At 41.6% G+C, this 13,545-nt stretch overlaps 1 protein-coding gene across 1 annotated transcript in view; it reads left to right on the top strand.

Annotated features, from left to right (window-relative positions):
* kcnt2b (potassium sodium-activated channel subfamily T member 2b) overlaps positions 1 to 13,545 on the top strand; it is a 35,716-nt gene that overhangs the window by 9,431 nt on the left and 12,740 nt on the right. Inside the window, exons 2-14 of the mRNA XM_027285511.1 lie at positions 1,715 to 1,794; positions 2,438 to 2,540; positions 2,831 to 2,893; positions 3,683 to 3,731; positions 4,111 to 4,170; positions 4,871 to 4,945; positions 5,174 to 5,257; positions 5,942 to 6,036; positions 7,079 to 7,259; positions 9,683 to 9,847; positions 10,951 to 11,087; positions 11,632 to 11,695; positions 12,642 to 12,750. Of these exons, the coding sequence (XP_027141312.1) occupies positions 1,715 to 1,794; positions 2,438 to 2,540; positions 2,831 to 2,893; positions 3,683 to 3,731; positions 4,111 to 4,170; positions 4,871 to 4,945; positions 5,174 to 5,257; positions 5,942 to 6,036; positions 7,079 to 7,259; positions 9,683 to 9,847; positions 10,951 to 11,087; positions 11,632 to 11,695; positions 12,642 to 12,750 (1,265 nt within the window). The remainder of the gene's footprint in view (positions 1 to 1,714; positions 1,795 to 2,437; positions 2,541 to 2,830; positions 2,894 to 3,682; positions 3,732 to 4,110; positions 4,171 to 4,870; positions 4,946 to 5,173; positions 5,258 to 5,941; positions 6,037 to 7,078; positions 7,260 to 9,682; positions 9,848 to 10,950; positions 11,088 to 11,631; positions 11,696 to 12,641; positions 12,751 to 13,545) is intronic.

Below are 13,545 nucleotides of genomic sequence, written 5' to 3' on the forward strand. Positions count from 1 at the left end.
ATTGACCTCTGAAATGATCTCCTTCTCCTGAGTAGATATCACAGCTTCTTCTCACAGAGGTGGAAGAGGCTTTAAGGTCTTTGATGAATGGAGAAAAGCACGGATGGCTGGATTTAGGAACGTATGTCACCATAAGTGTCTTAAGACAATAAAAAATAGGCAATAATAAACTGGAGATTTGGCAAAGGATATAAAATGACGATCATGGTCAGACATGGAGGCGCATGTTCCTGATGGATTTAACTGTAAAAGAAGACATGAGCTTTGAGGGAAAGCTGCAGGGCATCCCATCTCTCCAGCAATCCTTACAAACATATTTTCTAATCAAAAGGTGCAATTACACACCCCGGGGCTGTCGCGAGCCTTGGGAGGTGTGTGTATCCGCATGTTCTTCTGTTTTCCATCATGTGTGTAGACGCCTTATTATTAGCAGGCTGCTCAGAGAGAAGGGAGCTGCCAACAAGTTGGAGTGGGCTATCAGCTTCAATGGCTGAACACACTTTGCAAGTATGTGTTTGCTCACATCTGCTCATGTGAGAGGGAGGGAAAAGACAACGAATCCCGTGTTGCCATAGCAACAAAGAGGAAAGTTAGCCCCACTTCCCCCCCCAACCTCCCAAATGTTGCTGGGAAAGTGCAGTGTTGGTTTTGGTCTGTCTGTGTGTGTGTGTGTGTGTGTGTGTGTGTGTGTGTGTGTGTGTGTGTGTGTGTGTGTGTGTGTCCATGAACATGTGGAGTGCTGGTATAGCGTCACTCTGGAATCATGGGAAGACCCCCCACGCCCACACCCCACACAATCTCTTCCTCTTCCTCTTCCTGCAGACAGGAGAATAGATTGCAGTTGTTCAGCTTCTCTTTCATCTGTCTGTGTGTTGTGAGGAGACCACCGGCGAGCTGAGCCTGGCGTTTTTCATCCTCGACCTGAGTCATCCACTTTTCCCTCCATAGGATGAAAGGAGAGCGACTGAGAATTCTCCCCCGAGGTGGTCAGACAGGAAATACAGTCACCTTCAGTCCCGCTGGTTGTCTGTCTGTCTCTGTCCACATGTAAGAGCTGTCTGAAGAGCATCTCTTTGTCGTTTTCATCATGTCTCTCCATGAGCGTCCATGTCAGATGGGCGTATGAATGGTGTAATAATCCTAATGATCCAGTTGCAGGTGTGTATTTTAGTCCTGTGTGTGTACAGTAGGTATGTGTGTGTGTGTGTGTGTCCCTCTAACAGGAGGGTGCCAGATTGGGAAGGGTGAAAAGAGCAGTAATTATGGCCTCCCATGTTCAGCAGAAACATCAGAGGGAAGTAATTTGTTGCTCTATATTTAATCAGTGGAGATAACGAGACTGACTGCAGCTGTCTCGGCCTATGGGCCGGCGGACAAGCAGAAACACCATTTCCTCCAAAACCCATTAGTCTTTAATGCAGCCAGACACAGTGTCTTATTTCCATACTTTTCAGTGTTCAAATAATCATTATCACCCTTTCATTCTCCAATTTGCTCAATTGTACACTTTTCCCCTCTTGGACCTTTATTCTTTTCCCCTTTCCCAGCTCACTTCGTGTTTCCACTCTTCTGCTTCTCAGCTTAACCTTAAAACATGTATTTAATCTCTTCAGTCAACTGCAGCGCTTCCTGTGTACATTTCCACTTTTTTCTCTCGCACCCTTCTTATTTCTATCTCTCTCTGTCTCTGCCCACCTCTCCGTCCCTCTCTTAGGGTGCAGGTAGAGTTCTATGTGAATGAAAACACTTTCAAGGAGCGCCTCAAGCTGTTCTTCATCAAAAACCAAAGATCCAGTGAGTTGCCTTTGTTTGGGATCACGCCGTCTCTGTGTAATTATTTGGGTGAATTTTGTCTGTGCCTGTTTTCTTACCACATGAGTTGCGTGTGTGATGTGATATCATTCTTGCTCTTGCATTTTATTACCTGTTGTTCAACAACTCTTGTGTGATTGTTTAATACTGTGTAGTGTTTTTTATGATCTGTGTATTCATTTATAGAAATGCCATTCTTTTCATATTTATTTTCTCCTGCATGCTAAAAGTCATCATATTAACTTAACTCAACGTATATATACTATGATTCCGTTTAGTAGGTTTTAATCAGTGCTTTAATAACTGTAAAAGTAATATAAACAGAAGTGTGAGAAATATGAGATTAACTTTCAGCAGACAAGATAAAACACTTTAGACATTTTCTGCTAAATCAAGCATGTTTTATTGAAGAGGATGGGTTGTGTTCTGGAGAACAATTTTGGGAACTTCTTGGTCCTGACAATAAATGGCTTATGAGGTGTTATTAGCTGTTTGTTTTTTAGTCTTCTATTCAGAGGTTTTTAAAACATGCATGAAGACTATTGAAACATTTAAATCATATTAAAAATCTAATAAAATCTATTAGATATTTATTTTTAATGACTGTCTTCTTTTTGAATTGCAGGTCTGCGAGTGCGAATGTTTAACTTTTCTCTGAAAGTGCTGAGCTGCCTCCTCTACATTGTCAGAGTCTTATTGGACAACCCGCAAGAGGGAAGACAGGACTGGTGAGAGAAATGGTGATAATGGGGACGTAATGAGGCAAAACAAAGTCTTTGTGAGTGTGGAGGCCTGATAACAAGAACGAGTGCATCAGGTCAATAGATGAGATAACAGTGTGTATGTAGTATCCAGTAAAATGATTGGTTGTGAGGTGAAGGTGGGAGAAGAGAGGAGGTTGGAGGTGCAATTAGTAAAGTAATCTGATATTTCGATGCTGCTGAGTCAAGTTTTGGTGACAGAAGCAGGACAAGAAGTTACTTTTATTGCCATTTTTGTGTTTTTTTTCCCCCTACAGTGTGAATGGAGTGAACTGCACCAAACAAAACACATCATCCCGTCCCTGGAGTGAGTTTGATTGGTAAGTCTCTAATTAGGAGTGATGGCTTCGGCATGAAACTGCACACCCTGGAGAACTGCTATCCCCGACACTGGCCCACCGGTCGGAAGCTTTGTATAACGTAATCAATGCAACTTAACTGATGCAATTCGCAATGCCAATATTGAGCATTACAGATCCACATTCATTTGTCACAATACAACTGTATGGATTACCTGTCAACATAATATGTATGCAGTGATTGTGCAGCCTAATCAACAGTGACCTAGTGGAGATAAAGTGTGTAATCTGAAACAGCAGAGAAAGGGAGAGAAACCAGGAAGTGTACATGGACCTGAGGCTATGCCATGTCTCCTGCTCAGGAACACTATTGATCTAATTGGTGGCTGGTGACACTGGCTAAGCTCTGGCTCCACATGAATAAGGAGCCTGACAGAGTGAGCTCAGGAAAGGGATGGGCCGCCTCCTGTTCCAGGCAGCAGACTCGTAGGAGCAAATCAGAGCGCAGGCAGGCAAGCAGCCATGATAAGCCCCAGGGTGTCTTTGGCAAAAAAAATAAAAAAAATAAAAAATAAAAAAACTTTTTACAAGCAATAAGGCTGTAAATTTCCATTTGACTGTGTGAATATTTCTTTTCTCCTACAATAAGAGCACACTGGCAGCTGCGCACTTGTAAACAGCATAATTAAATTTTATGTACTGACATGAGTTGTCAAGTCTGTTGAGTGTCGTTGTGAAGTCATTTTTGTTCCTTTTTAACCATATCCATGTTTTCTGCTCTCTATTCTTTCCTTTTCTTCCACACTGTAGGAAACTGATCATCTGGGTGGATAGACCTCTACCGCTGTGGGCCCTGCAGGTCAGACAGATCAGTACACTCCTGTGTAGACAAGGCCTCAGTCTGTTTATACACATAACTGCATGTCAGATTTTTCAGAATTGAATCTGTATCACATCATTTCAGAGTGTAAGTCATATCATTTTATCTGGCACAAGTATTTACACTTCTGATGACGTGCACGTATGTACACACCCAGATCATCGCTTGCTTCACTTAAACCTGTTTCCTCTGAAGCTCAATCACCAGCACGCCTACTGATTCCACCCACGCTCTACTCCTCCATCTCTGCAGCTCCTAATTTCTCTCCGCTCTGGTCTCACTCCGACTATCTTAACTCTTCTCTGTGTCTGCATCTCTCAATATCTCTATTTTTCTCTCTCCCTCTCTTTTTTATCAGGTGCTTGTGGCTTTTATCAGCTTTTCAGAAACAATGTTGCTTGTGTATCTCAGCTACAAGGTAAGTTACCTGTGGCCCCCAACAGCCAATCAGTAGCCTTTTTTGTGTGTGTGTGTGTGTGTGTGTGTGTGTGTGTGTGTGTGTGTGTGTGTGTGGACGTGGATTTATGCAACATGCTTGAGGGTAGTGTTTGTCCTCTGTGTGTTCATCCTACTAAACTGAACTTTTCCTTTCTCCCCTGGTGTTGAGGCTTCCTCAAGGCCCGCCCTGTTATTGACATATCAGAAAGATTTTTGGGGAGGCCCCTGTGTTGCTGTAGTAGAGGGGGGCGGTGATCCATCAACGGGTTGCCCTGCCTTTGATGTACTTGACACTATAAGCCTATAAAGGGCTCCCTCTGCAGATTACTCTGGAGGCAAGAGGCCTTAGCATTTAGAGCTGACTGATTCCTGTGGACATACCCTGTGCCTGTCCACCTACACTAGTCAGATTCAGGTCAGTCATATGTAGGTGGCAGACACATAAAAACAGCCATGGCTGACATCTTAATTGAATGGAAAGTAGCGCTGCTTCTTTTCTCAAAGGGCACAAGGGAACTGTATAACCCATAAACATCTAAACCCGATCTATTCTGTGGTGCAAAAGCCAGTCGATTCGTCGCCTTCTACTCTCCGCAATCGGCCTGTTATGTGGTAATCCCCCAAGGTCGCCATGACAATAGAGTTTCCTGACCCCTGTGTGTGTTTTTTTTGGTTTCCAGGGCAACGTTTGGGAGCAAGTATTACGTGTCCCCTTCATTCTGGAGATGATCAGCGCTGTCCCTTTCATGATCACTGTGAGTGGAACGATATGCACTACTGAGCATACTCAGCACTCAAGCACTGTCCCATCTGTCCCATCCTCGTTTCTTGAACACACGTAACACGTTTAATTCAGTAGTAACACAGTAGGCACCTGCTCACACAACGTATATCCTTGTAGGAGATCATGTGACTGTATGCAACATGTGAAAAAAAAGTGTTTCCAGACAGCCAAGCAGACTGAAGCTTTCTCTTCTCAACAGGTGATATTGCCGTCCTTCAGAAACCTCTTCATCCCCGTATTTCTCAATTGCTGGCTGGCCAAACACGCTTTGGAGAATATGATAGTGAGTGAACAACTCTCTCCATATCCACGTTTTCAATTAATTTAATCTCAACATCTCTGTTGTTTTGCTGGCATGCGCTTTCGCCTCTTCTCTGCCATCCCTGCCATTTCAGCTCATCTGTTTTATGAAAGATAAATCACAAAACATTTAAACTTGTTATTGAAACTTTTCACTTCACTTTTGCCTCCATCTGTCCTATGACATCCAGCTAATAAAGCTTGCTTCACATTTTTTTAAAGAAACTATCTTTCTCTTTGCTCCATATACTACTGTCCCTTGTTGTGCATCAGAAGTCTGGATCTTGAGCCAGAGAAGTCCCGACTCCTGCAGCATTTGTTTATAAATTCAATCTTTTTTATCAGTTTTATTTTCTTCACAGAAAATATAATGATATATGCTCGGAAATATCCTCTTCTATAATCATACAAGCAACATTGTTACCACCTCATTTTCATTCTCTTCCAATAAAACAAAATATCAAGATCACATGATTTTTAGTATCCAATCAATTTATTTGGCCTGGTTTTTCTAAAACTGTTTGCATAGCATATATCCAAACTCTTGTATCAGCATGTGCTCACCCCTGCCACTATCTTGTTCAACCAATTTACACCTTGACAATGTAGCAACCTTGTCCTGTTGCTGTTTTCATATATGAACTCATATTTGTGTCTGTCTCTGCAGAATGATCTCCACAGGGCAATCCAGCGGACACACTCAGCCATGTTTAACCAGGTGGTGATACTCATCAGCACGCTGGTCTGTCTCATGTTTACGTGGTGGGTACCCTCGCTGCTGACACTGAAATGAGAGGGGGGCAACCAGGAAAGAAAAGAGAGAGAAACAAGAGGCATTAAATGTAGGTTGAACAGGAAGTGGAAGATGTCACAATTGTTGACAGGGTAGAGGAAAGTAACAGAAAGAGGGTGAGATGGACGAGAGAAAGAAAGAGAAAGAATGAAATATGAGAAAAGAGACGAAAAATGCTGCTCCTGGATCTAAGAGAGAAAAGGGACAGAGAGCAGAGAGGTAATTGGTAACTGTGAAAGTGAGTGAGTGCTCTGACATGACAACTGAAAGCTGGGCTTATCCAGAAGATCCTACACACAGCATGAATTAAGCTCTCTGTTCACTTTAGGGTTAACATTTGCCTGCTGGCTCATCTATCTCTTAAAGCCAGATTGAGTAGGATCTGTTGGTTGGGGCAGGGCTGAATTTTGTTTTTTACAATGAAAGTTTGCCATGCCTCTCTAGATAAACAACACCAATCTTGGATGTGTGCTTACAATATGACACCTGGTCACTGCGCCTTTGGTTCCTGTCCTCACAGCCTTCATGCTGTTATTAGCTGGAGGGATACACATCCACCCAGTGGTGATCCTACTATTTTTCCTAGGGGTGACCAGATGGGGCCACCGAAATTGGGGGAGGGAGGGTTGACAGACAGTCAAAAGCAACTGACTGGCTATACATTATCTTTAACATTAAATACTAGGAAAAAAATACATTATTGGTTGAATTTTAAATGGTTTAATTTAATTAATACATTTAAATGATTCATGTAAAATATCAGATAGAAGCATCTCTGATGTGATGAATATTTTGTTTTGATTTGAGAAAAAGTGTACTCATTCTGCCTTTAAAGAACAGAATAATATGTGCAGTACTCACTCGCACACCTACAGTTTATACAATGTCCGACAAAAGCATTGAAGCATGCATCCACCCCCATCTCTACACACATGTCACACATATATGTAGAGGAATGAAAGACAGTTCTCTTTTTTTTCTCATTCTTCCCACCCTGCTGACCTCCATCAGTATCTGCGGTATCCAACACCTCGAACGTGCAGGCAACAACCTGACCCTGTTTGACTCACTCTACTTCTGTGTGGTCACCTTCTCTACGGTGGGCTTTGGAGATGTCACACCTCAGATCTGGCCCTCACAGCTCCTGGTGGTTATCATGATCTTTGTAGCACTCATCGTGCTTCCCATCCAGGTAAGAAACAATCGTGCTTTATACAATCGCAGACAGTAGATGGAACAAGAGATTTAATTATTGGTAAAGTTTGAACATAATGCAATCCCACAAACAAGATATATCAAAAAGTTTTAAAAAGTCATCCAAAACCCTCTGAAGGCAAAAACCCATTTCAGCAGTCTCATATTTTATTTTCAATTTAACTTTTGGAGAAAGCCTCGCTGTTGTACCTTTTTAAAGAGATCATAATATTTTTAAATCATTTTTAAAATTGATTTACGGGATAGCTTTGCAATCTGCAAATGCAATTTCATTTTCTTTAGTTACCTCATTACAGTTAAGTTCTCTTTGTTTAGACTAATAATTCTTGTATTTCCCCCCTTGAACAATAATGCGATGACTCACTGCATCCTACGTAGATTTACAACACTATTTTTATTCAGAGAACAACAAGTGTCTTCCATACTCGCCCAAATCCCTCTCCTGTCATCTTACTGCTCCACAGAGGGAACTTCAGGAACCATTTATACACACACACGCACACAATTTGTACAAGGACCAATAAAAACACAAACATACACGTTGCATTGTACCCTAATGGTTGTTCCTCAGATTTGTTTAAAGCTTTTATCCCAGAGGTAGCTCTTGTATCTTTGTGTCTCCCAAAAGATGCAAAGTGCTAATAGGACTTTCCTCTTTGTACCTGCAGACAGAGGAGGACCTCTCTCACAGTACTGCTAAACAATTCACAAATGATTTGGTTTACTGACATTCTCGCTTAGTTGTAAATTGGATTTCTTTTGTGAGGACGGCACTCATCTTTGATAGATTTTCTTTTTTTAATCGCGTCATATAAGCAGTAGGTGTATGGCTGCATCCTCCGCATGCCTGATCAACTGTCTATTGAACGCTCTCAGTGTTTTGTTTTTCCCATCAGCTCTGGCCGGGTGGTAGCAAATATCTTCACAAAAACCTTAGAAACAAAACAAAAGACAGAAGCATGGACATACAGTACTTCCGCAGAACATACACAAGCTGACTCATAAACAAAAGGCGAACTGTGCATCACAAACATAGCTGCCATATTAGCCTCCCAACTCCCTCTCCCCATCTTTCATCCATAAATACCCCTTGACATTTAGAAACCGGCCCCCCATTAGCCCCAACCCCAACCCCCACCCCGTGTGTGTGTATGTGTGTTTGTGTCCATCTGTCTAACTCTGTGTTGTGCCATGATCAGTCTCCAGGCTGCCACAGAGTGCACCAGGATTCAGATACTGTCTTTTGCTTTTTGCTGCTTCTATTAGTTTTCCTGTACCTGTCCACAACACACCACTGGAAACTGACTTCATGACAAGTCATTTTGAGCCTCAAAGGATGTTGACTTGAAAATAAGATAAAAAGCCAACCATTTAGGTAATTTCTCTTGTTTCTAATTCAGTTTCACCAGTTTGCAGACTGCCCTTGAAGCAAATAACAATACAAAATAAAGGCGTGATTGTTACATCACAAATCTACCACAGTTGGTGCCATTGAGAACTGGCTGTACAAAAGTGATATAGTGAAATAAATAAAACTCTGTTCTCGTATGGATGCAGGTGATATTAACAAGCTGGCCTTATATCAGCTCAAAACCGATGAATAATTACTACTTTACAGAGAAGAACAGCACACAAGTAAAGTATGTATATTGAATTCTGTTGACGTGGCAACAAAAATGAATAAAATTGCTGTGTAATTATAAAAGTCTCACCACTTTGTATGAAAAGAATTAGTTTGGATTGTTGGGGTACTGCACTTTTGCTGTTAACATGGGATGGGGTGAAGTTGCATCATAATGAAGTTGCTGTTCCAGCTAAAACAACCAAGAAAAAAACAGAACAAGAGGACACAAAGATACATCTTTACCCTGAGTGTTACCTCAAAGTTAACAGGTGTACGAAGAGCTTTTAGTTTTATTATCTACTATTGCTAGAGCTGATTATTTTTGCTTTTACTGCAATCTTATAATTAAACCTAATTAACAGATAAAAAGAAATTATTTAGAGCAAACAACAGTGATCAGTGAATGTCTTTTTGCAGCAGTAATTTAGAAAAGTAATGTCATCCCTGTAAAATATCTGGATCTTTGTTGCATCTCTTGTTTTATGAAATATCACCATCCAGCTCTCATCAACACATTAAAAAAATCTTGGCAATTTTACTCAGGCCTCCTATTATTTCCCCTATTAATCTCTACTACCATGTTCCATTCAACCACCATCCTGAACCAAATTTCCACTTTTCTTAATTCTCTCCAAACACTCTACCTAATCAAATGGAAACACTATCCAGCACAAGTCAGTGTTTTTCTGTCATATACCACCTGGCTCCTCCCTGTATTCTAGCTAACTTAATCCAATTCCATCTGTTGAATGTGATCTATGTCGTCCTGACTGCAGTTCGAGCAGCTGGCCTTTCTGTGGATGGAGCGGCAGAAGTCTGGGGGGAACTACAGCCGCTACAGGGCGCAGACGGAGAAACACGTGGTGCTGTGTGTCAGCTGTCTCAAGATCGACCTCCTCATGGACTTCCTCAATGAGTTCTTTGCCCACCCCCGATTACAGGTCTCTCTAAATAGTTTTAAGTAGGACAAGAGAGTGTTGAGGGGTCTTGTGTTTGTGTGTGTTTGCTGTCTCTAATCCTGTTCAGAGGAGCCTGAGCAGCTGAGGTTAAAGAAGAGGATTAATTCAGCAGTAGCAAGGATGGAACTGATGTCTTATTCATATTGGAGCAGTGTGTTTGCATGAGGATGCATCCATGTCTGTGTATCCCAAAAGCCTTTGAGATGAGTGGTAAATCATCTTCAATGAAACGCCAAATGTCCGGTGCCCTTTCACTGTACTTACTCAAATATCATGACCTGAAAAAAAAAAGAAACATTTGAGTCCTAAAGTTTGTTTGTTGAATTTTTTTTTGTTAATTTGGGTGCTTGGTGATCTGTTGCATGTGGTTTAGGTTTTGTAAACGAAGGTCACATTGAGTCAAGAAGCTTGTTAATTAGACAGTTTTATGTTAGGGATTGTATTGCATGAAGTCAAAATAAATATGATTCCAATTACCTCCTGCAAGTGATAAACCTACAGTTTCCATGGCAAAGGACTAAGGCCTTTATTTTTAGTTTTAAATAAGGTGTTATTTGTTGCACTGCATCTATTGCACGTCTGTCCGTCCTGGGAGAGGGATCCCTGTTAAAAGGGTTTTTGTGGGCAAGTTTTTCCTCACTCGAACCGAGGGTCTAAGGACAGAGGGTGTCACTCCCTGTACAGACTGTAAAGCCCTCAGAGGCAAATGTACTTTGTGACTTTGGGCTATACAAATACAATTTGATTTGATTAGTCTGGGCCTAGGCATCAGTTAACAATAACACTGACAAAACACTTCAGGGATGAGGCTTGTCATTCATCTCTATCTCTTTGATATCCTCTGCAGTACGCCACTATCAAGTGTTCATATCTCTACTCTCACCTCAGACTTATATTACATAACACTCACTCTTGAAGATTGGCAACCAATCAAAAATAAATAATAATAATAAACACTGACAGTGTCTTTATCAAGCAATTTCATATGGTACACCAACCCCAAAGTTAGGATTACAGATCTTGATGTGTGTTTCTTCATTGACAATATTAATTGTGTCTGTATGTTTGTGTGTGTGTGTTTGTAGGACTACTATGTGGTGATCCTTTGTCCAGCAGAGATGGATGTCCAGGTTAGGAGGGTCCTTCATGTCCCTCTGTGGGCACAGAGAGTGATCTACCTGCAGGGTTCTGCCCTTAAAGACCAAGACCTGATGAGGGCTAAGTGAGTCCAGAAATAACAATCAAGACTCTAGCTTTAGGAATCTATTGATCTATCGATCTATTGATCTGTTTGTCTTCTTCTATGTTTATCTTTCTTCATGAACCCCTGAAAAACCCCTAAAACAGATCTGAGCCACCTTGAAAGGAAACACATTTAGATGCTGGAGCTCATAATTAATATCAAAAGCACCTACAGCCTTGAAGTAACTGCTGTAATTATGGTTTGAGTCATATTGCCTGTTGTTTACCCCCTGGCTCCTGATAATACAGCCGCTGCACCCCAGGCTGGCTTCGTCACAGGGAAAGAAAGGAAGCTGAAGCCTGTATGTTTAATCTCCCTGTCTCTCTACCTCCTTCTATCTCATCCATAAATGCTGTGGGCTTGAAAGACACATTGGTTTGTTTGTTGTTCTATTGTCCTGCTTTTTCTCTTTTGTCCTCTCCTTCAATAACATGACAACACCCTCCTTCCTGTGTCTTCTCTCCGTAACGCTTCCTCTCTCTCTCTCTCTTCCATGGCCACATGCTCTACTAACTGCCTGCAGGATGGACGATGCTGAGGCCTGCTTTATCCTCAGTAACCGGTTTGAAGTGGACCGCATTGCTGCTGTACGTTCCTCGCTGCTTCGCTGTATCGCCATGACTCCTCACACTGCAAAACGTCCATATTCTTGCCTGATAATAAGTCTTAAAATGTTTGTTTTTTTCTATAAACATTACCTGTAGTTTACTTTTAAGATTATTCTGAAGTGAACTGTCTTTTTCAGAACATCAGCAGCTTTGAAACAAGTGAATTTAGTTCCCTACACTGGCTAAATGTTTGAGCTTAATTTCACAGTAAAGTGTATAAAAGGAACACAAAAAAACAATTCACTTCATAGGTGTGTTGTCATACAGACTGCTGGATGACAACAAGCATTCCAACAACAAACACACTGAATAATTTGGCAGATAAATATTCAAATATTCATGAATCCTACTTTCGTTCCCCTGAATTTTCATGCAGAAATCATTTGACAGCTATTGAATGGATTGTCATGAGACCCTTTGGTGATTGTTTAATTTTTTCCTCTAACGTCATCAGCTCAAGATTTTAATTTGTTCAGTACTTTAATTTATGACTCATCTACCCCAGGTGCACGTAGCAAATGTTAGCATGTTAGCACACTAAATTAAAATGATGAATATAATGAACATTAGTGTGCTAGCATTGTTACTGTGAGCACTACTGTGCTAGAGTTTTTCCATTGACTGAATTTTTATCAACTATCTCAGGGCCTGTTTTACTCACTTCACACTTCATGCCACAAGTTACTCACTTCTCTGTAGAGGGATGTCAGAATTGCATTACTCCTGAAATGTTGCAAGGACCATTCAATAGTGCTGTGCAGTCAGTGGGTTAAGAGGATTATTACAGAGGAGCTACAATCTGATAGTGCTAATGATGGGTTTCTACCTCTTTTTCTCACTCTGTGCACTTTTTTCTCTCTCTCTGTCTCTCTTTCTCCCTTGTTTTTTACTCCATCCCACTCCACTCCGTCTCCAATTTTCTCAGGATCATCAGACCATCCTTCGAGCCTGGGCAGTAAAAGACTTTGCTCCAAATTGCCCCCTGTACGTCCAGATTCTCAAGCCAGAGAACAAGTTCCATGTCAAATTTGCAGGTGGGCAGAGAGTGTGAAATGAAATGCACTGGCTGGGCCTTGAGGTGTCAGCTAAAGCGATGTGTTTCTGTCATGTTGGGATACAACAATTGTTGTTTGATCGCATCAGGATGCAGGGAATAATGGGTTGACACCTACTAAAAAATACATCTTACTTGCCCAGTTTGACAGGTGATCTTACTCAGTTTCCGACTGGAAGTATGTTGTCACCAGTAATGATAGATGGCAATGTAAAAGATGGGCGATTACGTAAGCATTTTTATTTGCTCTTGGGGGTTGTATTGCAATGCCATGGCAAAGCTGAGCTGTACGGTTTGCACTATATTTCCAGTGTGGGCCATCATCTGTCGAGCTACCTGAGTTTGTCTACTTGATCAATGTGCCTGTGCAGCAGCACAGCACTCCGTCATCCAAGCTCTGACGAAGTGCTGGACAGATTGGCTCGGCTTGGCTGTAAGCCCTTCGAGGGTTACTGACTTTTTACATTGCCTTTTGAAGAGCGTCCCTTATTCTCCTGCTGAACAGCAGATGTCAGTCAATCATCGGCGAGAGAAAGAAGAGAAACCAAATTCTCTCTCTCACCCTTTCCTCTCTCTCACACATCTCTCTCTGCCTACAGCCCTGTAGAACGTCAAACTCAATTCTGGCTTGCCACCCTCATCCCAGCTGTCTCTATCAATGATTAATCTATTACTTTGCTAGCTTCACAAAGAAAATCACCCTTTGTTTGATGAGTTTTGCTGTTACCCTAACCTGGCAGGCGCGCTCTACCCACAAGCGATCCTCCATTGCCCC

The sequence above is a fragment of the Larimichthys crocea genome, chromosome XII, assembly GCF_000972845.2.
Source record: "Larimichthys crocea isolate SSNF chromosome XII, L_crocea_2.0, whole genome shotgun sequence".
Lineage (NCBI taxonomy): Eukaryota > Metazoa > Chordata > Actinopteri > Sciaenidae > Larimichthys > Larimichthys crocea.